General features: G+C 46.2%; 7 protein-coding genes across 7 annotated transcripts; 5 read left to right on the forward strand and 2 right to left on the reverse strand.

Annotated features, from left to right (window-relative positions):
- Window positions 1–1110: 1110 nt before the first annotated feature.
- Window positions 1111–2943, forward strand: PADG_00409 (uncharacterized protein; the record flags this gene model as incomplete). Its single annotated transcript, XM_010758036.1, has 4 exons — window positions 1111–1695; window positions 1823–2445; window positions 2552–2647; window positions 2709–2943. 4 exons carry the CDS (start codon window positions 1111–1113, stop codon window positions 2941–2943), a joined length of 1539 nt encoding a protein of 512 aa, XP_010756338.1.
- A 2786-nt stretch (window positions 2944–5729) lies between these two features.
- On the reverse strand, window positions 5730–7456 carry PADG_00410 (uncharacterized protein; the record flags this gene model as incomplete). Its single annotated transcript, XM_010757512.1, has 4 exons — window positions 5730–6374; window positions 6440–6837; window positions 6910–7126; window positions 7187–7456. 4 exons carry the CDS (start codon window positions 7454–7456, stop codon window positions 5730–5732), a joined length of 1530 nt encoding a protein of 509 aa, XP_010755814.1.
- Window positions 7457–9476: 2020 nt separating this feature from the next.
- PADG_00411 (uncharacterized protein) lies at window positions 9477–12369 on the reverse strand (the record flags this gene model as incomplete). The annotated part of the gene is made up of 4 exons (XM_010758037.1): window positions 9477–11228; window positions 11295–11812; window positions 11869–12062; window positions 12128–12369. The coding sequence occupies 4 exons, from the start codon at window positions 12367–12369 to the stop codon at window positions 9477–9479; spliced, it is 2706 nt and encodes a 901-aa protein (XP_010756339.1).
- Window positions 12370–12844: 475 nt separating this feature from the next.
- On the forward strand, window positions 12845–13206 carry PADG_11094 (uncharacterized protein; the record flags this gene model as incomplete). Its single annotated transcript, XM_010758393.1, has 2 exons — window positions 12845–13016; window positions 13094–13206. 2 exons carry the CDS (start codon window positions 12845–12847, stop codon window positions 13204–13206), a joined length of 285 nt encoding a protein of 94 aa, XP_010756695.1.
- A 600-nt stretch (window positions 13207–13806) lies between these two features.
- PADG_11095 (uncharacterized protein) lies at window positions 13807–14345 on the forward strand (the record flags this gene model as incomplete). The annotated part of the gene is made up of 2 exons (XM_010758394.1): window positions 13807–14103; window positions 14241–14345. The coding sequence occupies 2 exons, from the start codon at window positions 13807–13809 to the stop codon at window positions 14343–14345; spliced, it is 402 nt and encodes a 133-aa protein (XP_010756696.1).
- A 4026-nt stretch (window positions 14346–18371) lies between these two features.
- Window positions 18372–19177, forward strand: PADG_00414 (uncharacterized protein; the record flags this gene model as incomplete). Its single annotated transcript, XM_010757513.1, has 2 exons — window positions 18372–18683; window positions 18764–19177. The coding sequence occupies 2 exons, from the start codon at window positions 18372–18374 to the stop codon at window positions 19175–19177; spliced, it is 726 nt and encodes a 241-aa protein (XP_010755815.1).
- A 1035-nt stretch (window positions 19178–20212) lies between these two features.
- Window positions 20213–21826, forward strand: PADG_00415 (uncharacterized protein; the record flags this gene model as incomplete). Its single annotated transcript, XM_010757514.1, has 4 exons — window positions 20213–20829; window positions 20899–21235; window positions 21269–21590; window positions 21711–21826. The coding sequence occupies 4 exons, from the start codon at window positions 20213–20215 to the stop codon at window positions 21824–21826; spliced, it is 1392 nt and encodes a 463-aa protein (XP_010755816.1).
- Between the last annotated feature and the right edge of the window lie 306 nt (window positions 21827–22132).

A 22132-nucleotide genomic window follows, 5' to 3' on the forward strand; every position in this document is an offset into this window, starting at 1 on the left:
CGCCAGCCTCTAGCTACTTCATCTTCTCTTCTTGCTCCTCTTTCCCCTCTTCCTCCTCCTCTTCTTCTTCTTATTAATTCCCACCCCCCCTTGCTAAAGCAGCTCTCGAAACCCTGCTTTTTAAATTTTTTTTTTTATTAAATTGATATTAAACCACGGCATCTCCCTGTCCCCGTGTGTTGTCTTCTCTAGTTGTGAGCTGGACTTTTTTCTTTTCTTTTTCATTTCTTTATTTAATTCCCCGGATTCCTAGCTGCAGCGGCGAAAGCTTACTGGTGTGTGGAGAAATCATCCCGCGTCGTCCAGGGTACTTATTTATTACCCTCCTGTCTTCTCCCACATTATATCATTGTGCCGGTGGATCTGTCAACAGTTTCAACTGCTTAACTGTACAACGGTTCAGTTCCGTCGAGCGTGTGTTGATCGATCTCCTGCTTTGATCGGGTAGGTAACTGTTTTCCTTCGAGCTACTAACTACTATTGCTCTCGTGGCTGTGGCTGTCTCTTCGGTGCTGTTTGACTCCTACACCTCGACGCATCTTTTCAACCATCCGCATTTCACATCAACCAATATCTTTTACATCCACCAAGATCAGCATACGGTGCATTGCTTTGGTTGACCTTGAATTAACCGTTTGAGGTTACCGCGCTTTGTTGCGCAGCTGATATTCCACCTTTTCAACACCAGTACTTTTCCACTCTGCCAATATCTGGATACTCCATTACAGATCTCCCCACTTTGTATGCAAGTCATTCGCATCACTTACACTAGATTCACTCTGGACCTGAAAACCATAAAGAGAACACAAAAGGTCTATATCTTACGCCGTGTTTTCTTTTCTTTTCTTTTTATTTATTACCGCAGTTGATATGTTTTGTTTATTATTTGTGTTCCTATCCGTCATACCTCTCAACGGAGTCCGGCGCTCCCCACCCCTCACTTCCACACCATAATTCTACTTATCCTCCTGCCCTCCTGCACTCTACTTGAACAAAGATATCTATTCGTTTCTTTCTCCATAACTGGATAAACTAACACTCCCAGGACTAAATAGGCACCAGTCATCCTGGCATCAGTCGTAGCCCTACAGCGCTGACTACTCCCTCACCATGTCGCTTCACGGGGAAAAGTCCGCAGACCCCCATGTGGAAAAAACAATCGATGAAGAAGCCACCAATCAGGTCAACGCCAACCCAGTTGGGCGAGCGTGGATGTACAAGAGCATAAAGCTTGGCCCCCTGACTCTGCCCTACTATGCTTCTCCCGCTACCCAGCTTCTCCTGGTCTCCTTCGTCTGCTTCTTGTGTCCTGGTATGTTCAACGCGCTTAACGGCTTGGGTGGAGGTGGCCAGCAGGATGCCCACGCTGCCAACCAGGGAAACACAGCTGTCTACAGTACCTTTGCCGTTGTCGGTTTCTTCGCCGGTTCCATCGCTAATCGTATTGGTCTGCGCTTTACCCTCTTCTTTGGTGGGTTTGGTTACTTCCTCTACGTTGGCTCCATGTTGTCGTATAACCATAACCGTAATCTGGGCTTCTTGACTTTTGGCGGTGCCTTGTTGGGTGCCTGTGCTGGTTGTCTGTGGTGTGCTCAGGGAGCGGTTATGATGAGTTACCCCGAAGAGAAGTCGAAGGGTAAATACATCTCGTGGTTCTGGATCATCTTCAATCTGGGCGGTGTCATTGGCAGTTTGGTAAGTTGCAATCTGCAATCTAAACAGGGGAGAAAGTTTTTTATTTTTTTATTTTTTACTTTTATTATTATTATTATTATTATTATTATAACGTAAGTTTAGTTCAAACCTACTAACCCCCTACCAGGTCCCCCTTTTCCAAAACCTAAACAACATCTCAGGGAAAGCCGTCGGCGATCCAACCTACATCGCCTTTATGGTCCTCATGTTCACAGGCTTCGTCCTCTGCATTGGTCTCGTGGAAGCCAAATACATCCGCCGCTCAGACGGCTCCCAAGTCATTGTCATGAAGAACCCATCCTGGCTTTCCGAATTCAAGGGTCTCTGGCAAGTGCTCCGAACAGACTACTACATTGTCTTGCTGTTCCCCATGTTCATTGCCTCCAACTGGTTCTACACATATCACTTCAACAACGTCAACAGCGCCAAGTTCAACATCCGCACCCGCGCGCTGAACAGCTGCCTCTACTATCTCGCCCAGATGGCCGGTGCCGGTGCATTTGGCTACATGCTCGATATGAGGTCGCTGCGCCGCACTACGCGTGCTCGCCTTGGTCTTGGTCTTCTCTTCTTCATCACTATGGCTATCTGGGGTGGTGGATATGCCTGGCAACGCGGCTATACCCGAGAGCAAACTGCACCCAAGGACTCGCCACGTATCGACTGGAAAAATAAGGAATATGTTGGTGGCATGTTCATGTATATCTTCTATGGCTTTTACGATGCCGCCTATCAGACCTGTGTGTACTGGTAATAGCCCCCCACCCCCTTTCATTTTCATTTTCATTTTCATTTTTTTTTTGGATTTTCTTACTTCAGTTTTGGAAAGACGTATATCTAACACTACAAAATCCAGGTTCATGGGCGCCCTCACCAACAACAGCCGTAAACTAGCCAACTTTGCTGGCTTTTACAAGGGTCTCCAATCCGCCGGTGGTGCCGTTACCTGGCAGTAAGTTTTCTTCCTCCCCCGCACCCCACCTACTAATATAAATACTAACCCAACCAACCAGAATCGACGACAAGAAGGTCTCCTTCATGGCCAGCTTCGCCATCAACTGGGGCCTACTCTGCGGCTCCATCATCATCGCACTCCCCGTCATCCTGTTCAAGATCAAAGACACCGTCAATCTGGCGGAGGATATCAAGTTCTCCGACGAGACGATCGAGGACGTTGCGCCAACGTCTATGTTGGAGGATCATGGGCTGTCGGGTGCTCGTGCCACTGGGGTTGTGAAGGAGGTGTGATTCGAGTTCGCTTAATCGTTTTGTTGAGCGGTTGAGAGATTTCGTAGTGATTACTATGGTGAGGTGATGGGAGGTGGATGGACGTTGGTTTATAGCCGACATCTTTTTTGCGATGGTGGTGAGAAGTACGAGGAATGGGAGCTATAACATTGAAGGCAGTAGGGGTAGTGGCCTGCCTTCTTTTGCGGCGATTTGAGTGCTGTGGTTGAAACTCGTTTTATATACTCCTCCTGTTTAACAGTGTCGATTGACTTGCTTCAATAATTTTTTTTCTTGTGTCTATTAATGAGTCTTCACTCTTCTTTTTCTTCCTTTTCTTCAACCCCTTTTTTTAAAAAATTTAATTTGGCGGCTCCTGTAATAGGTGTCCCTCTTTTGAGACACTTCTCTTTTTTTCCCTTTTATTTATTTATTTATTTATTTTTTGTTTTTCATGATGTTACCCCGAGGTTTTCTTAATGGTTTCCCCCCCCCCCCCTTTATATGATACGATCTACTGGCCTTGTTTATATTTCTGAATGGATTCGTTGTGGTTCATAACTTTATTTCCCTTCCGTTTTACGTGGGTATGAGAGTTGATAGCGACTGGATAAGAAGCGAGAGAGAGGATGTAGTGGTCGAGGAAGGAGAGAAAAGCGCAGGCCCGGCATTTTACACACCAAAGTATTGGGCTTAGAAGATGATGAGAGATAGAAACAAGGGGAATAGTATATAGTTTTACTGCTGTGGGTTTCCTGGTTCGTTTGCGCTATTTTTTGCTCTCTTTTTAGTCTCAAATTACAATGTAAATTGGTTCCATGTGCTTCTGATTTGATTCCACCGCGGGCAGTGTTCAGTAACGTAACTGTCTATAGATTCCCATGGCTACAACGTTTGCAGGTTACGCCTCTGGGGGAACGAGTGGGACAGCGGGAGGGACTGGCCCCGTATTCCACGCTGCAATAGGCGCTTCCTCTTTCATATACTGGGTGGGTGGAAACATACGGGGGTGGAGCGGGGTGGAGCGGCGAAGGAGAAAAAGGATACCTAAGAATGCGCATCCACTTTCATGTCCGTGGGAGGATATATTTAACATTGATAAGGAGGAGTCATTGGTGTATTTTGGCGAATAATACGCTGAAGTTATTCCCATGAAAGTACTGGAAACCACACCCATCAGCGGCGACGAGGGATTCTCCAGTCTGTTTGGCAGATATTCCCAAAGGATAACCCATCAATGCCCTGCTAACAGCCCTTAACTAGATCATGGTAGAGGCCGATCAAAACCTCACTACCCATGGTCGGAAACAGCGCGCTGAATACTGACTTTAAGGAGAGCGTGGTGTACACTGGTGCTCAAGTTGTGGTATCACTGATATGCACGACTTTTTCGTATATTCGGTCCTACTTGTTCGGCAGCGGGTAGCTATCTCTACGCAGACTACCTCGTATTCTGAGTCTCACCGGAATTTCAACGCCATTTCCTTCTCACTGCCACTGCCAAATTGCGGTTGCCTGCCTCGAAAGGCTGACGAGGAGGAAGTAAGGTTTCCTGTGGAACAAGAAGTATGTGCGGATGAAATGCTGTTGGGTTCTGCAATTGCTCAGAGAGATGACACTGTGTAACTGGCTAGCAGAAGCCATTTGCGTTTGCGGCCCTCCTCTTCAGCAAATCGAAGGAAAAATTGCGGCTTGGATTCTAAAATCATGAAGAATCAACAACGCAAAGCAATATCGATTCATGTGTGTTATGGTAATATATCACCACTCGAAAAATTCCGTTCATTTCTTTGAGCCCGCGAAAGTTGCAAACGGTGCCGGATATATCGGGAGGCACACACGCATAGTCACTGCAGCTTCTCGAGAGGTAACTCGCTAGACGCAAGACTGTTCAATTAGTGAACGGCGTTGCAATGAATGGCACTGCTACCATTAGTTAACCCAATTGGCCGACTGAGAATTGGTCGATTATCCATTCAGAAGTTCGACCCGTTGTTGTTCAGCCAGGCTAGGACGTAACAGTCTATTACTGTGCCGTTGTCGATGTCCACCTTGCAATGGCCATCTTCGTTTAATCTTCAGAATGTTCTACGCCCGCAGCCAGCGTTGCTTTTTTTGCGCACGCGCCGAACGCCAGCGGAAAAATCAATCAGCCTTGGGAAATAACAAGGGCCCTGGCAAAAGTTAGCTGGAGGAATACGTGCATGTTGAGCCCGTTGGAGCAACATAAGGGACGTTGTCTTGCGGGTGGAATTCAAGATCGTATATTCTGTGGACGAATCGTGTTGATTGATTCAATGGAAGGGAACATGATGGAGCATCCCTCCCCTCATGGATCTCTCGGCTGATTTCATGGAAAATTTACGAGGTGCCAAAATAGGTTATTTTTAACCAACTCTAACAAGACTTTACGCACGGGAAGCTTGTTTTTCTCCCGGATTGGATTCTTGACGAAAAGGGAGCTGGAGAGAAACGGTATGGAGCTCAGAGGACTTGACCCTTTCCAGCGAGGACTGAGATTTAGGTGCTTATCAGCTCTATTAATTAGTTAGGGATAACCATTGGCTCCAGCGCTAGAGCTAACTATAACTGGTGTGATAGGTACTTCAGAGATCTAGAGCCTGCCGCCAGCGCCCCGACCTCACGCTTGGCTATGAGAGATTACTGTACCCATGTATACAAGGGGGATCTCGCGGAATCATATGATATTTAATCATACTTTGTCTAGATCAGCTCGTTCAACCAACAAGCCCAATACTTGTCACCATGGCAAGCGCCAATTCACCCATCCAGCCGGTTTTTAGACTTTAATCCTTCGTGAATGGCGCATAAAAGTTGAAACGACGATCCGGATCATATTTGTCCTTCAATTTCCGCAACCTCTCCAGCCGCCATGGTTCATATCCATACCAGCTCTGCGGGTCCTCTGCTCCAAAAGCGGAGTTGACGTACACCTTTACTACTTTCTCCTGCCCACTGCCTTCGAACCAAATCTGGCGCATGCGTTCGCCGTAAGCATGCGCCTCCGCATCCCGTTTGGCGCCAGCAGGTTCATATCCGGTGATCACGGAGACTAGCAGATTCGCATCCCGGTAAGGAAACGCTGTAGATTCAGATGGAATTGCCTGTACTCCTTGGACAGTGTAGCCTTGAAAGAGGGCTACGGACTTATTAAAGGCCGGATTCTCCCGGGTAACCCGTGAGAAGAGGTCAAAGGCTGCGCGTTGTGCTGTTGTATTATACTTTTGCAAATACAGTGAAAAAAAGGTATTGGCCAGCCCAATCTTTTGGCAGGCTGGTGAGTTGTTGGTGTTGCCAACCCATCTAGAGATGTCTTTATATGTCCCTTTTCCGCTTGTGGTCACGATGGGATCGATTCGGGAGAATGAGTCTGCATACTTGGCTTCAATGGCCTCCACCCCCTCCCGGAATATAAATAATAAAACGACAGCCTGTCAAAAGTCAATCACATGTTGTCGATATCCTGCGGGTGATATGCTGGAAGAGGGGGGTTTACATGGTCTGAGTCAACTTCCGGTTTGTTCAAGAAAAGTGAGAAGTGAATTAGATCTACCGGCTGAGTTCCATCTTTCAATAAATTATCGTTAATTGCTTGATAAACGCCCTCTACTTTGTCATGCGCAAAAATGAACGATTGATAGGACCACTGGCCTTCCTTTTGAATATCGTAGATTTTCGACGTGACCGATGTGACGATGCCGAAGTTGTGACCCGCCCCCTTCATGGCCCACCATAGATCCGATTTCTGATGAATTGTGGCCAAGCTGCCATCCGCAAGAACCATCTTGAGTGAGACAAACTGATCCGCAATGAGACCGTGTCGTCCTTGCAAGATCCCATGTCCACCACCTAGCCCTGGGCCCAGCATAGAAACACATTCACAGATTCCAGTCACTATCCACAGGTTGGTCAATTAACAAGACAGCAAGACGCACTCCATCTTCGGATTCCTTTAGTTCTACGAACCTGTCTGCTTTCCTTTAGCCCAGAGAGCATCAGTAACTTGCTTGGATCTAACTCCACCGCCAAAGGTAGCCGTGTCGCCATCATCTGCAATGGACACAGAGTTCAACCGAGTCAACCTGATCAATATACCACCCTGAACAGCCTTAAGACTAGATATTGAACCGTGACCCGTGCTGTACGTCAGAAAAGGGGCATTGTGTGCATTGGCGTATTTGACCTGGTGGAATTAGCATTGTGTCACCCCCACCGAGGGCCGATTTGATAGGGCCTCCCTTACAGTTTCCACCACATCATTCTCAGTTGCCACATCCACAACGACGGTGACACTGGGTGCATTCAGCGATGACCAGCGCGCGGTAGCCTGGGTGAAGTCATCCGAACCTGGAAAATAAAAATGTGCGTTGGTAGACAGCATCGGGCCCAGCTCTGATGCAATGGTGTTATGGCCCCCCCTGCATAGGCTGTCAATCCAGGCGAAACCACCACCACCCAGATGCGAACAGAACCTCCCCACCATTCCGGCTGCGATGAGCGCCAGGAACTCCATCAGCACGCAGTAAACGCAATCTTGGATGAACCTTGAGGCGAGGGAAAGAAAGAAAGAAAGGATGAAAGAAACAAGTGTTGAAGTGCAACAGTGACAACTAAACTTTCACGTCCATGTACCCTGCCTGACTATCGGAAGGAGGAGGTGGGCGGTCTTTTTCAGGTCAGGTTTTGGCCTCCTTGTTTTTTGCGGTGTTTATCGTATCAGATTCCTATAGCTAATGAAGATGATCGCCGCCACCCGGACATGGGTCACCACAGTCTCGTATAGCTACAGTTCAGCTTTTTGGGTCTCGAGACTCAGCTGTCATATTATCAGCTGAAATTAGTAGTCCAATCTATGTCACCAAAACAGCAGGCGTTTCCTATAGCTATATGAGACGCAAAAATCGGAGCCGGTGATGTCTTCCCCGAGAAGTTAACTACTGGCTTGCGGCGGTAAACCAAACCTGCGACGTGTTGCCAATAAAAGCAAAAAATTGTCAACTGCAGTTTGAGCCTCGCGCTCAAAAGGAACTTCGAACTCTAGATTGAAGGATTTCGCTCCGTGAAGAGAAGGAAATCGGTAACTTCTCTCCAAACCAATTGACGGCAGTGTTGGGGGGCTCATCTATTTATACCTTCTCAGGATGCTTGTATCCCAACAGCCAAGTGCTGTCAAATGTGAGTGACGCGGGTATGAATAAGGAAATGCTGCTTGCGTATAGGGAGAATTAAATCAGGTTCACAAAGTGAGCATCGCGACTTTTTCAGTATCCAGAAAGCCTTCGTATCCGCGATAGACTCAGGTGAAATTCTAACGGGCAGAGACTTCAACGATCGAATATCAAGCTGGTGTGGTTCAGCTCACATGAGAAATGTCAATTGACAATGGCTTCTATATTCCCAATCCTCTTTATTATCAGAAACCATGCTGCAGAAGTTAGTTGTTAATTCAACACGCAGCAAATATAGAGGCGGTACATTGACATGTTGACATTGACATATATAACATATCCCAGCGCAGAATAAGGATGTATGCCAAATCTTCATGACTAACTACCTCAAACCTTTCTCCCACTTCCCATCAGAAAGAGGAATATTTCCACCAGAGCTAAGTTAACTCGCCGTCCTTTCCCTGGGTTGACATGCAGATAACATCTTGAGGTTGCGGAGATGAGACATCCCCAGAGGATTCTTTTCTATCCTTTATGAATGGATGTAGAATTTAGCAACTATTATCACCAACTGGCCCTTAGGGGGACTAAGTGGTGACTCCAAAGTAAAAAAAGATAAGGGGAAGCATAGACCCCTTGCAGAATAGCCAGGAATCCAGGATTAACCAATTCAGCGCCACTGGGACTGAATGGAGCATAAACCAACTACGTCAATGGGACTTCTGGTCGAAACACATGCGACATAATGATATGAATACGATTGCCGATGCAACAGGGAAAGTATTGTGAACATTATTTTCGGGAGGGCGTGGAGCAACAAAGCAGAGGTTTAGAAAGTCTTCGGAAATTCGAAGAATTGTTATTGCTGGACAGAGGGTAGCTAGATAGCGTCCACCTTTATCTTTTGCTCGTGAACTTGAACGGTCACGAATTTTGTCTCAGTGCAATGTGAGAGACCGAAACATATGCATTAACATACTGTCCAATATGCTCTAGAGAGGTGTGAATCCGTGCATCAATCCTGGTCAAGACAGGAAAAGAGCAAGATATTCGGCTGAGAAGGCAGCATTGCCCATAGCCATCTACGGGGAAAACCCCTTAACATGTGAGATTAGGGACAATAATGCATTTAGGAATCTTTGGGATTTATGGTACCAGGCTTTTTTTAAAACAAGAAAATATTGAAGACAACGCCAAAATTTCTGGCCGCAGCCAATAGAATTAACGCCCCACTCTGGATTTGATATCCTTTGATCAGAAGGGGGGGGAAAGCGTATAGCTTAACCAGGGAAAGACACACGGGCAAATTGAGACCCTGACGTCTTTATCCACAGGGATGCTAAATGCGCTGCTGGACTGTGACGGTTAGGAATCAACTGTAGCTCCTAGGCTCGTAGCCTTCACATCAGCATTCTCTGGAAAATCAAACTTCGAATTGTCGCCAGACGGATTCATGTGATCTCCGCGATTGTCATCTGCGCTGAAAAGTTTCAAATCAAGATTAGAGCTAATCTGCACTTTATTATCCGTCCCAATGGTGCTGTTCACTGTGTTGAAGTCTTTCATCCAATCCATGGTATCTAGGTTGAATCTGTGATTGTTGTCGTTCGACATGCTAGTAATGGTAATGTCAATGCTTTCAGCTGCGTCTTCGTCAGCGAAAAGGTTAGCACCGGCGTCATCGAAATTGATCAGGGCATCGAGGTCGTTCTGATTGATATCTGCATCATGGGCAAGATGCATGAACTCTGTAAGACTTGCGTCAGAGTCGCCAGAGCCGGGAATTTGGATTTCGTCAGAAAATAGATCATGGTGGATGTTGTTCGTGTTTCCGTTTTCGCTACCAACGGATTGGGGAGGAGTCGAAATGTAGAGAAGATCCGGTCGCTCTGTCTGGTTAAACGGGACACCAGAGGCAATTGGAGAATATGTAAGATCAGGAAGTTTGTCGGGCAAGCTCTCTGGGGGCGGTGTCAGAGTGTTGGGACGTCTAGCTGAGAAATGAAGTGTGCTTGGTGATTCTGGCCGTTCTTGAGGGATCTGCAGAGAGATCTGAATTCCAGCTTTGCGAACGGCGGCTTCGAGGAAAGATGTTGCAAAGTCCGCAGAGGCATAAATTTCTCTCAGTCTTTGCAAGATCTGCATACACTGATAAAAGCGGTGCAAACTGGCGGTTCGAATATTCAAGTCACTGGATTTAATGTCAAGGAGGTGAATTATAACGGCTGGCAGAAGAGCGGTTACTCCAGTTGTCGGAAGGTAGCGGGTTAGGTCCATTGTATGCAAGTTCCGAGCAATATTAGTAATTTCAACGGCGGCATGGCGAACTTTCGAGCGCGACGAATCCTGGAGCCGAATTTCAACCGTGGGAAATGAGGAAGCAGGAAGCACCTGCGGACGGTGCAATGCACTGGATGTAGTGAGGTATATCATCTTCAATAATGCTCGATGGACATGAAGAACTTCTTCGCCTTTTGAAAACCTGGATGATGACGAATCTTGATACCTGGCTGTCTCTGGGAGATCAGCCAGCCAAGTTTCCAGCTCATGGTCGCATTTCTGGACTTCGCACTTGGCTGTCGAGGCCTTTTTCGGCACCAACATCATGGTAGTTTCTGTTGTTCCTCCAAACTTGTGTCCAAGAATTGAATACTGTGCACTGAGAACATGGCTGATGCAAAGACATAGTTTGGATTTTTCAACAAACATTGTGGCGAGTTGTCTTTGTTGATCTGTATTATGTGTCAACTCGCAATCACCCACAATTTGGAGCGCCTCGGGGGACAGTGGCTTGATATCAAAATCCTCCAATGTGAGCAGAGGGACATCGTAATCTTCATCCCTAATCCGCGTGGGTCGCCTCATTCCAAGGGCAATAAGCCTGTCACGAGTGTAGGTACTCCACCAAACTCGTTTCCAGAGTTTTTGCCGTTGCGGGTCCATAGATGAGGTAGATGGGTCCCGGTGGAGACCAATGGTATGCGCAAGTGACAAACTCACACCCATCCAATGCCAAGTATCTTTTTGATCATCAGGCATCTCATACCAGTGAGTCATCAACAAAAGAGATTGGACCAGGGATATTCGATCAACTTCGTAATCGAAATCATAGAGAACCTACGAGTTTCAGCACAAGTCAGTAAAAGTTGTGCATTCCCAAACAAGGTCAAGTTTTCGCCATACTCTAGCTCTTTGAAAGAACGCTTTCCGTGCGTCCTTTCTTGATTCATATCCTATAGCCATAAGATGCTTCATAGAAATGAACGCAGTTCCGGCAAACATAGTAGCCTGAAAAAGAAGGAGACTCATTCGACGAGATCCATCATCGCATGCCATAGTCCGTAGGAAATCGTCTAATTCTAGCAGAGGCATATATGGATGAACAAACTGCAAGTAACTTTTCATAAGCTCATTACGGAGCCCCTGAGGCGGAATTGTCAGCGCCCCTTTGGCTTCTAGGTACGCGATATCGTCTGACTGGAACTTGGCTGGCAAAGGGCTGATAAAATTGGGCAACCAGCCTTTCGGCCGCTGGGTAGGTGGCGTAGGTTTAGGAGAATGACGAGCTCCAAAATCGGCGTCAATCAACTGTTGCACTGCCGTAGTCATCTTGCACAGGGAGTGAGTTGTTGGAAACGTTGAAATATTTGACATTCTACGCCAACGGTCTTCGTGATTGATCCGATTGCCTTGAGTCTGATCTACAAGTTATCAGTAAAGCATAGGCTGGGTATCCACAAAGGTATGGAAGACGAACAGAGAAGGTGAGGAACATGGTGTCCATGCTCTAAATCCACTGATACTTGGGATGGCGACAATGGAGCTAGAGGATCAGCAATCACTGAGCTGATAGGATCGCCTTTACGGGAAAAAGGAAACCGGGAATCATCCAGTCCGTCTGTAGAACGTGTTGACGAGTGGTTTGAAACCTCCCCTTCAGCCCGGGATCTTCTGAACGCCAATTTCAATAAGCTTAATTCAAATGCACAAAACTTTTGTAATAAAGGTGGACTGACTTTTTACGTTTGCTTTCCGTGACCACGCACTGCACCTCATCCAATCTGCAATTCGTACACGGAGAACCATTTTCCACCACATCACATCGGACCTTTCGCGCCCTGCAACAACAACAGGCCTTTGATGCTCGTCTTTTCACCGGACGAGATATGTTTTGAAGGCCGGCGGAAACCACTTTCCGCTTATTCAGCGGCTGCGGCGGCTGCGGCGGCTGCGGCTGCGTTCTCTCGACAGATGCCATGGAGAATGATTATAGAAGCTGTGTTCAGATACTGATCCAGAGGGTAGCGGAGGTTCAAGTGATTGAAATTAAGAAAAAAAAATTTTCATCAGAATTATAACATAACAGTAAGTCAAACAAAAAGGATAATTTATTTAACGAAACTGCTCCCGAATTCAAACACCAAGTGTAGAGAGAGCGTATCATAAAAAATTGCTCAAAAAGCGGAGATGGCCAAAATAGTCGGGAAAGGGTAGACAGGAGGGAACTGAGCTCTTATGTAGAATTTTTGTTATTTCAACACCCAAGATCCAGGGTCTGGTTGGGAGTTTTGCCATAGTTGACTCCCCCATATAGGTCTTTGGGTTTCAGGATGTGGATTGTGGGGATCTTGTTCTGGAGTTATGGGGGGGGGGGGGGGGGGGAACTAGATGGCAAAAAATTCCTGGAGCATTCGCAAAATGCGAAGCTCGTAAATAAAGCGGAATTGCTCAAAATGACGAAACGGAACATGCTTGAAGACCACCACCCTGAGCTAGACTTCTTAGGTATGCACCAGAATATGCTCGAATGCCAGGTAACCCAGAACAAAGGAGCTGAACCGCCAATCATCAAGCGGAAGATGAGGTCAACTCCACAGAAAAACTACCGGCTGCCGACCCAAACCCGTATAATTAACCCTGCTTTACTTTAACCGGTTAGTGGTCCGCTGTGCGCTAAGGCTGACTTCAGTATTTCTGCCAAGGGCAAGGTCTTGTTGCCGAACTTCAATCCCGGCGAAAAACGGGTGCATTGTCATGGTGTGGGCATTCCTGGCAGGTCCAAACATTCGATGACAGCAAGACTCTTATCATATGAAATGAGTCCGTTAAAATAATAATATGTGACACCTCAAAGGAGCAGAGTTTATTGTCTTGTGCAAATTTCTTCCCTGATAAATGCAGGCCTCCTAATGCGTATTTCAGTGAGGTTCCATATAAATCGTCTGGCCAGAGGAGCCACAATCAACCAACGACGTGGGAAAAATGCCGAGAGCCGAGTGAGTAATAATTAATGCGCAGGCATTATTTTCACGGCCGAGAGGCGCCAGCCGTTTTTCTCAAGTTCGGCGCTAGTAATTAGGTTTGAAAACGCTCTGCAGTTATGCCAAGCTTAAAAGGCCGAAGCAACTCGGTTGGTGACCGAAGTTCCATTGGGCAATCATTTGTGTGTCTTTGTGCCTGCACTGTGTTCTGTATACATACATGATTATTTGTACAACACATACCTGACAAGAAACCTTCTTTTTAAGAGGTTGGGTTTACCAGTGAATCCGCCTGGATTTGTAATTTATGTCCTGATGTTCATTTTGTGGGGGGCTTGGATGGGTTGGGCACAACTTGCGAAGTACGTTGAACAGAGCTTTATATATCGAAACGGCCAGATAACGTCTTTTTCCCAGGGCAAAGGAAATAACACATGGCAGATTTCTATCAATCCCCGTATGCCCTAACCACCGGTCCGATTTTCGCGATCATGGAACATATCATCCAGCCTGACATGACTTTGTCGATGGCTATTCACGAGCTATTTTCTTTTGACAGCTTTGCTCAGAGAACTAACCACTTGGGAGTTCCAGCGGCTACGTTGGATGGAATTGTGGCGGGTCGGGTGGCCAACGGTGGGACGAACCACCTCCGCAATCATGACAGTGCCTTCGTTGGGCGGATCCCAGTCCTAGACTTCGAGCTGCAGTTTCGAGATCGAGATGCTCTGGTATGGAAAAGCGTCACCCACCCTGCCACGCAACATTGTTTATTAGGTTCAGGGGGGCTGCCATTTCAGCCCTAGATTCCAATCACTCTCTGGTTGGAAGGCATAAAAAGTTGTCCGCCATCAAAATCCCTCTTTAGGGTGAAATGATGCGGAACTCCCCCCCTCAGGACCAATCATTTTTCGATTCAGGAACTCAGGGTAGACCCAGAGACATTATTTTAATAATCCAAGGATCTCAGTAGCGAGTTGAGTGGGATGTATTAGACTTTTGGCTAGCCTGCTTTAGAGATCCATCGCGCCCACGCCACTGGTCAACTCGGGCTGTTCAATGATGGGGGTTCGTTCCGATCAATAAAGCGGGTGAGGGAGGGGTTAGGATCCGAGACGGGGAAAAATAGCATAATCCGGGGTGGCTAAAGTCGAACCCCAAAACTAAAGCTGTCACCATGGAGTTATTCCGTTCTTGATATGATTTATTAGCTGTGAGCCTTTATGCCTTAGTTGCAAACTGGATTTGATATTGGGTGAAAAAATTGATGATTCGTTGGACCTGTGCAATTGGCATTGCCCCCGTGATCTGGATACCCTAACACAGACTTCTTAGCTAGTTCATAGTTCAATGTTCTCAACGTTCATCCAACGGTGTAGACTTGCACTCAGGGGCAAGATGCAACGTACCGAGGATACTTCGAGTCGAGTCATTAGACCCTTCTGCCCCTTTAATCCCTCTCTCATTTCTGGCCACCAACTATTGCTTTTGCATTATGGTATGGAGTCTGTTATGCTTTCGAGACACTAAAAGAGAATCCCCACATTTTGGCCGAACACTGTCCGTCGAACATTCATAACAGTTACCCAAGCTTCATTTCAGCCAGAGCTCTCCAACTGACTAACTACATAACTTAGCTTGAGCGCCACTGGTGTGCGCTCCCCACTTTATTTGTTGGACGGGATTTGGTGTGGAATCGGAACCCCGGAGTCCCCAGAGATTCCGGACATCCGATTTCGGCTGGGATTTGTCCCCCGTTTGGTTGTCCCTGGAGAACTTTTCGCGCCCTGTTGGATGTTACATCTCCTTCAAAACAAGCAGGACACACGGTGTTCTCTCGGTGCCCCCTAACAATCCACATATCTCTCTCCAAGATACAACTGCTTATTCCAATGGTTCTCCTTTCAAAAGTCTGATTCTATGGAGATGTTCAGCGGACTGGTGAAGGATATATGCACGACCCTTCAAATATCTTCTACTAAAGCACACTATTCAAGGACGCATTGCGTCCCAGTCGTGGCCAATGTGTGGGCGTTTTAAGGCTGCTAGTCATTCAAAGATCCCTTATCACTTCGAACCGACGAGACCGAGCGAGCTGTAGTGAACATACGTTTGCAACAAACTCGCCAGTGTCTGATTGTGTAGGTCTTTTTTAACCCCTATAATAAAAAGAACTTTAGCCACTGCAACCTGGGGCTGCAAGGGCTGAAGAGTGATTGTGTAGCTGAAGTTTTGTATATCACTCTTGTCAACCAGTCTCTGTTATCATCATCATCATCAACAACAACAACAACAAAGGATATGAATAGACAAACTGCAGGCATAGCATAACATCACTAGTCTCTATACTTCTATAGGATTAGCGCCATGATGATCCCAGCTTTCCGTTGCTCGTTGATTCTTCTGTGTTTCTTGTCACATTAATTCCATTGAAGCCGCCAATGCCAATAGTGACCGTTTGACTAAAGTTGTGAAATAAATCCGAAGCTAAGAGTTCTGAACATGAATTCCGAGAGCGGATAAACAAGTCAGTGGACCAGAATTGGAATGCAGAGATTTTCCCCATGATGTAGAGTTAACAGTCTTCATCATCCGTCAGACTCAGGGTAGAAGTCACTATCCTCCCCAGTCAATAATTCCCAGGAACAGCATTAGCTCTGCCCCTTTTTTCTGGCTTCTCCATGATGTTATGCGGCCTAAGATCGTCACGAGCGAACTGTTGACACTTCCTCTACTAGAAAAGAAATGAATGAAGGAGCTTAACACATTGAGCTGCCGTGTTGTGGAGTTAGGAATTGAAAGTCCCTGCCTGACCCTTGGGAAGAACCACAATCATTGACATGATATGATATTTCTTCACTCGTTCTCCACAGATTCCCCGAAGTACATGGCAATTGCCCATTGTTGAAATATTTCGTTCAACCAATAGCTATCTGACAGTTTTTTTCTTCTTATTTTTTTTTTCTTTCTATTTTATAATTTGATTTTATCTTTTTTTTTTTTTTTGGAGGTGCGCATTCGCTATATAAACCATGGATGAGATGCAGCCGATCCGCCATTGAGATTGAGTACCAGCCCAATTCCAACAGGGGGATTCTTGTTCCACTCCGCCGCATCCGGGAAAGAAAAAGAGGGAAGCTGTGTTGCATCTCTCAATGGCGTATGTGTTGAAGGTGTTCAACAGTCAATACCTACTGAGGCTAACTCGCAGTTGTGATGCAAATTTTATTCCTTTGGTTGTAGCTGTCGCAAGGAAAGCTGTTTGGTAAGTTATGCTGCCGCGCCTCGTCCCTCAATGTTTGCCCACAGCTATATCAGAATGGACGAAATGTAATATTAATTGCTGGGCCTGTCGTACAGATATATTCCGAGCGGCATCCTAACTACTTAAAGTATACACAGATAGCGAGACCTCCTATTAAGACGGAAGATTGGCAGTTGTAGCAAGAGTATTGCAGCGGTATTGCTGTCGCTAGGCAGATTTTGTTCTAAAGTGTGCAGTTTCTAAGATGGCCTTATTTGGAATTGCCACAAGCATTGTCTATGGATGGGCTAGCTGGTTTAATGGCTTCAACTGCTGCCATTTTTATACCCACTTCATAGACTTTTAGCTATCTGTGAGTTTTGGCATTGTTCGTGGGTTGAAGACTCTATTTTTGGCTGGCCTCAATTCTTTCCCAACTAAATGCCGCTCGCCGTGGTTTGCCGACCCTTCATCGAAATTGTCGTTGCATCGTAATTGAAGCTCTTCATCTCTTATATTTTAGATCCGCGGAGTATATTTCGTTGAGCTTCCTAGGCACCGGTAGAAATTGCAGGCGATATTTTGCAAATACAGAACTCGAGGTTTGTTCACAGTCGTGAAATTAATCCGGAAATCAAAACTGGCAGCTGTTATAAGTAACTTGGAGAATTAGTGAATTTCATATGTCAAGGAACAGGGTAGATGAAGGCTCGACTGGGATGATTTGTAGGTGCAGAAGGCAATCCGGTAACTAGTTTTTTTGTTTTTCATTTTCTAACCATCATTTTCGCTTTGTAGTTAGTTATCTTCCCGAGATCACTTCCCATCATCATCATCATATGGCAAAGAGCGCAAGCGTCAGAAAAAAGTTCTCTGGGTCGCTTTTTTGACCAGCTAGAGTTTTCTAAGCAACATTGGTAGCCAGCCTGTTGTTGTTATCTTTTTCACATTTTTGAAAATCATTGTCCTCTCGATTGTTTTTCACACACTTTTGATGAATATTAATTGACAAGAGTGCATACTATTCAGTGAGTCCCACAGAATTACCATGCAGAATTTATCATGCATATGAGAGAGGTTTTACTGCATTTATACAACTGAATTGCTCATTTGAATCTAATTGAATTTGATCAGATTAGCGTATGATTCGACCTTACAAGCAGAATCACAGAATCAAATCTGACTGTATACACCCTTCCAGAGCACCCGAATGCCATCCCCCGGAGAATCACATGCTGCTACAGTGCAGCGCCACAGCTAAGTATGAGAGTATGTGTGGTAAAAGAGAATGTCATTCGCATGCTGCTCTCTAAGTTTTACAAGGCATTGAACCGCGTTTATATATATACTGGGACACTGAATCACCTTGGCGAGAACAAATACTTCTGGAATTCGCTAAGGCTGATGATATTTTGACATTAAATTTGCACATTTTGGTGCATACGGAGTGAATTAACTAAATCACCCCAACACCCAGCTGATCAACAGTTAACTAGTGTACTCCGTAGAGTGGTTTGACTTCATCAGTTCTTCTTCCACTCAATATTTTATATACCAGCCATCTGCTGCCTTCACTGCTTCCACACTCTCTGGCATGAACACAAAAACGATAGTTAACTGTCAGAGAATACACTCTCTGATTAAAGACCTCTCTTTTTAGCCCTCCCACTCCCTCTCGTGTGTGCAACTCACCCCACCCACAGGAAGACAATCTGTCCGGCCAATACGTTCATTCATTCGTCTCTCTCTTCAAAAATGTATGAATGCCTTACCTGCATTCGCAACTTCTATAGCGAGCATGCTCTCCGGCAGCACATGGATGACAAAAATCACTGGCCGCCACGCTATGGCTGCGAGTCCTGTCCAAAAATATTCAACTCCCAACGTGCAGCAATCCAGCATAAGAATGCCGTTAGACACTGGAAACCGAAGATCCCTTGTGAGGAGTGCTCAGCCATGTTCCATACGGAGCAGGAAGCAGATCAGCACATGAGCCAACTTGGTCACTACAAGCATTACTGCACAAGCTGTCGCCAGCGATTCCAAAACGAGAATAATCTTCGGATGGTTAGATTTCTCGACATCTCTCTCTCTCTCTCTAAACGACCCTTCGAAATGGTCAAATAATGATAAAAGCATGCCTGTAGCACCTTGGCTCCAAAATCCACCGCCCAGCCACTGTCTCCTGCCCCTGCTGCGGCATCTGCTCCTCTGCCACCGGCATCGCCCATCACCTCGAACGGGGTGCCTGTCCTCATGCCCGAAGTCTCAATCGGGAAACCATCTTCCGCGCCATTAGCGAACGTGATCCACATGGATTCATTGCCAATAAACAGATCGAATGGCACCGCGAAAAAACGGTCGAATACCTAGCCACTGACAGCGCATTCAACGGCTACGGCTGGGAATGTTACATCTGCCACAGAGTGTTCGCCTCGATGAGGGCGCTAAATCAACATGTCAATTCGCCTGTCCACAAGCAGAATATTTACCACTGCCCTAATGTAAAATCTAAGTGTGGAAAAGAGTTTCAACCGTGGCTGCACTCTTCAACCACCTAGAAAGTGAGTCGTGTGCTTTCATGAGGTTCGAAGTGGTTCGGCAGCGGGTTGCAGGTGTGTTTGGGGGAAACCGCCTCATATCTTTCTGAAGATGACTGGGTATGCTGGCGCAACCGTCCCGTTTGTGTTTGGCCGAACGGATTTTATATGTTCTGATTCTCGGAGTCTCTTCTCTGCGAAAGCTTAGCAGCCTTTCTGTTACCCTTGCGAATGTAGTATTTAATAGAAGATCGTGGGTTCGTCATCAAGAGAATGTCGGTTGGTACTTTGGCTCGCGTTGATATCTCCCTGGCCAAGCTGGCCACATCGTTAGGAGGTAGAGAGCGGCAAATTCTGAACTAATAGAGAGTAAATACTATCTTCCTCAACTCATCCCTCTCGATGTCCCGCTTGTGAAGGAAATAACAAATACCTTCCTTGAGAGCAAAATCTTCCATCCTCGCCTCCAATTTACTTAATTTCCTGGTGATGTTTAAGTGCATTTCCACTTCAATTTGGAGATTTCTCGAGATATCTCCTCAACCCGTCCCAAAGACACCTTTTTCTTTTTAAAGCCTAGTGAACGCGGAGGAAGATGAAAACTACCTATTCATCAAATCAATTTCGTGAAAAGAAGATCTTCGTGGTTTGGATTCTCATCACTCCATATAGGGATGCAGTTGGGCTTGGAGAAACGAATCATCTAAGGAATCCTTCGTGTTCAAGCATAAAAAAGTGATTTAACCAATATCAAACACCATTTCACCATTTATACATGACCAAAGAAAGCAACAGCAGTGTGTAACATCAAGTATACATAAATCTGACATCCTGAACATTAACACACTCAGATTATATAATCATTTTATCACTCCAAGACAGCAAAATAAAAAGAGCCAATATGGAATTTCAACATCTATATAAACCACCAGCCAAATTCAGACATCCCCCCCCACCTTACAACACAACATATGCTTTTTCCAAAGACACACCTATACACATAGTTTATACACTTAAACTACTAATCCGTTACTTACTTCCCCACCACCACCAACAATGGAAATCGCCATCATCGGCGCGGGAATTGGAGGTTGCGCCGCATACCTCTCCTTGAAAAAGCGCCTCCCAAAGCCTCCGTCTCCTGCCCAAGACCATCAGTTTATCATCTACGAAGCCTACGAAACACCCAGAGACTTTGACTCCCCTCATCCGCAGGAAGAAACCCACTCCGCTTCCTTAGTCGTGGGGGGGGGGGGGTCCCTTGGCGTGGGTCCCACTGGACTCAAGGTCCTCGAGCGTCTCGACGAGGAGCTCTTCCACGATGTCGTGCGGGCTGGGTACCCCTATTGTACCATGAAGTTTATGAACTCATATGGCTGCACATTAATGCGGATGTCCACGCGTGGCGGGTCTGATCCGGAGATAAACTCTGTTTCCATGAGCAGATATGCGATCTGGAGGACTCTACGGCGTCGCATTCCAGATGGCATAATTGTGACTAAACGCGTTTCGGAGGTTATAGCAAATGCAACTGGGAGGAATCTCATCAAGTTTGAGGATGGAAGTGCGGATGTCGAGGTAGACCTTGTAATTGGCGTGGATGGCCTGAAGAGCGCAACGAAGAGAGCCCTCTTTCCTGGTGCGGGGGAAGATTCGTACCCCGCTTGTTATGAGTGGGTTTTGTCCAGAACCTCATTGTATTGATATCTTTGATATGGCCTATCTGACAAATTATACTGCAGAGGCCTGGTCGGTATAGGCGGTTTCGTACCCCTGGCCGACGTCCACGAACACGTCGAAGCAGGGGCAATGACCATTACGTTTGGCAGAAATGGGTTCTTTGGCTATGCGCCCGCAGACACCAGTCCCGAGGAACCCAACCGACACATCCCACAGGGGAAAATGCCACCAGGCGAAACCATCCTGTGGTGGTCTACATATGCGATTGACGAATGTCCCAACCCCAAAACTATCGACAGTGAAGCCGTCCGGAAAGATCTACAGAAGCGGCATGGCAACTTGCAGAGCCCTGTGATCAAGAAGATTATCGATAACGTTCGGGTTGAAACGATGTACCCCGTCTGAACAACCCCTGAATTGCCGACGTGGCAGCGCGACGGCGTCGTGCTGATCGGGGACGCCGCACATACCTTACCCCCGACATCGGGACAGGGGACATCGCAGGCACTGGAGGATGTCGAGTGTTTCTCTATGTTCTTGGCGCACTATTTGGGACAGATATATCATGGCGAGTCTCCAGTATCCGGGGATGCGACGGAAGCCGACGCCATTTCGCGCGCCTCGGAGAAATATATGGAAATGCGCCAGCCACGGGTCAAAGACATACTGTCGAAGGCGAAGCGGATGGAAAGCAAAAAAAGGGATCTGAGCATCGTTGAAGAATGGATGTTGTATCTGATGCTTTTCATCTTTGGTACGTTCCAGAAAGCTTAATGGAACAGATGATGGACTCCCCCCCCTCTGTGTCCTGTATGAAACAATGATAACCAGTTAATTGATTGATTGACTAACCACCGCCGTTTTGGGGCCGCAGGTCATTTTCCAACCATCCCCTGGGTGAAAAATGCATATGCCTACAACGTTGCAGAGGAAGTGAACAGAGTCATTGAGACTGAGAAGAAGCGAAAACTTTCAGAAAAAGATAAGTAGTTAACGATGAGAGAGTCCTCAAAATGCTCCTACAGCTAATGCCCATTAAGTCGATATACCTCTATTTCACTGTTCTCATCTGTTTTCTATTAAAATTTTACCTCTTCTCCGCTCTTCAAATCAAATACTTATTCTTGCATGTCTGTATGTAATTCTTTTATACCTGCATGCCCATAGCGTGACGCATCGACTTCACAAATTTTTCTTATTTTATTTTATTTTATTTTTTGGCATAGTGCAACACTCAAACAATGGGGCAAAAAGGAGGAGAAATCATTTTAAGTAGTCCTAAAAGAAAATTTAATA

The sequence above is a fragment of the Paracoccidioides brasiliensis genome (assembly GCF_000150735.1).
Source record: "Paracoccidioides brasiliensis Pb18 unplaced genomic scaffold supercont2.1, whole genome shotgun sequence".
Taxonomy (NCBI): Eukaryota; Fungi; Ascomycota; class Eurotiomycetes; order Onygenales; family Ajellomycetaceae; genus Paracoccidioides; species Paracoccidioides brasiliensis.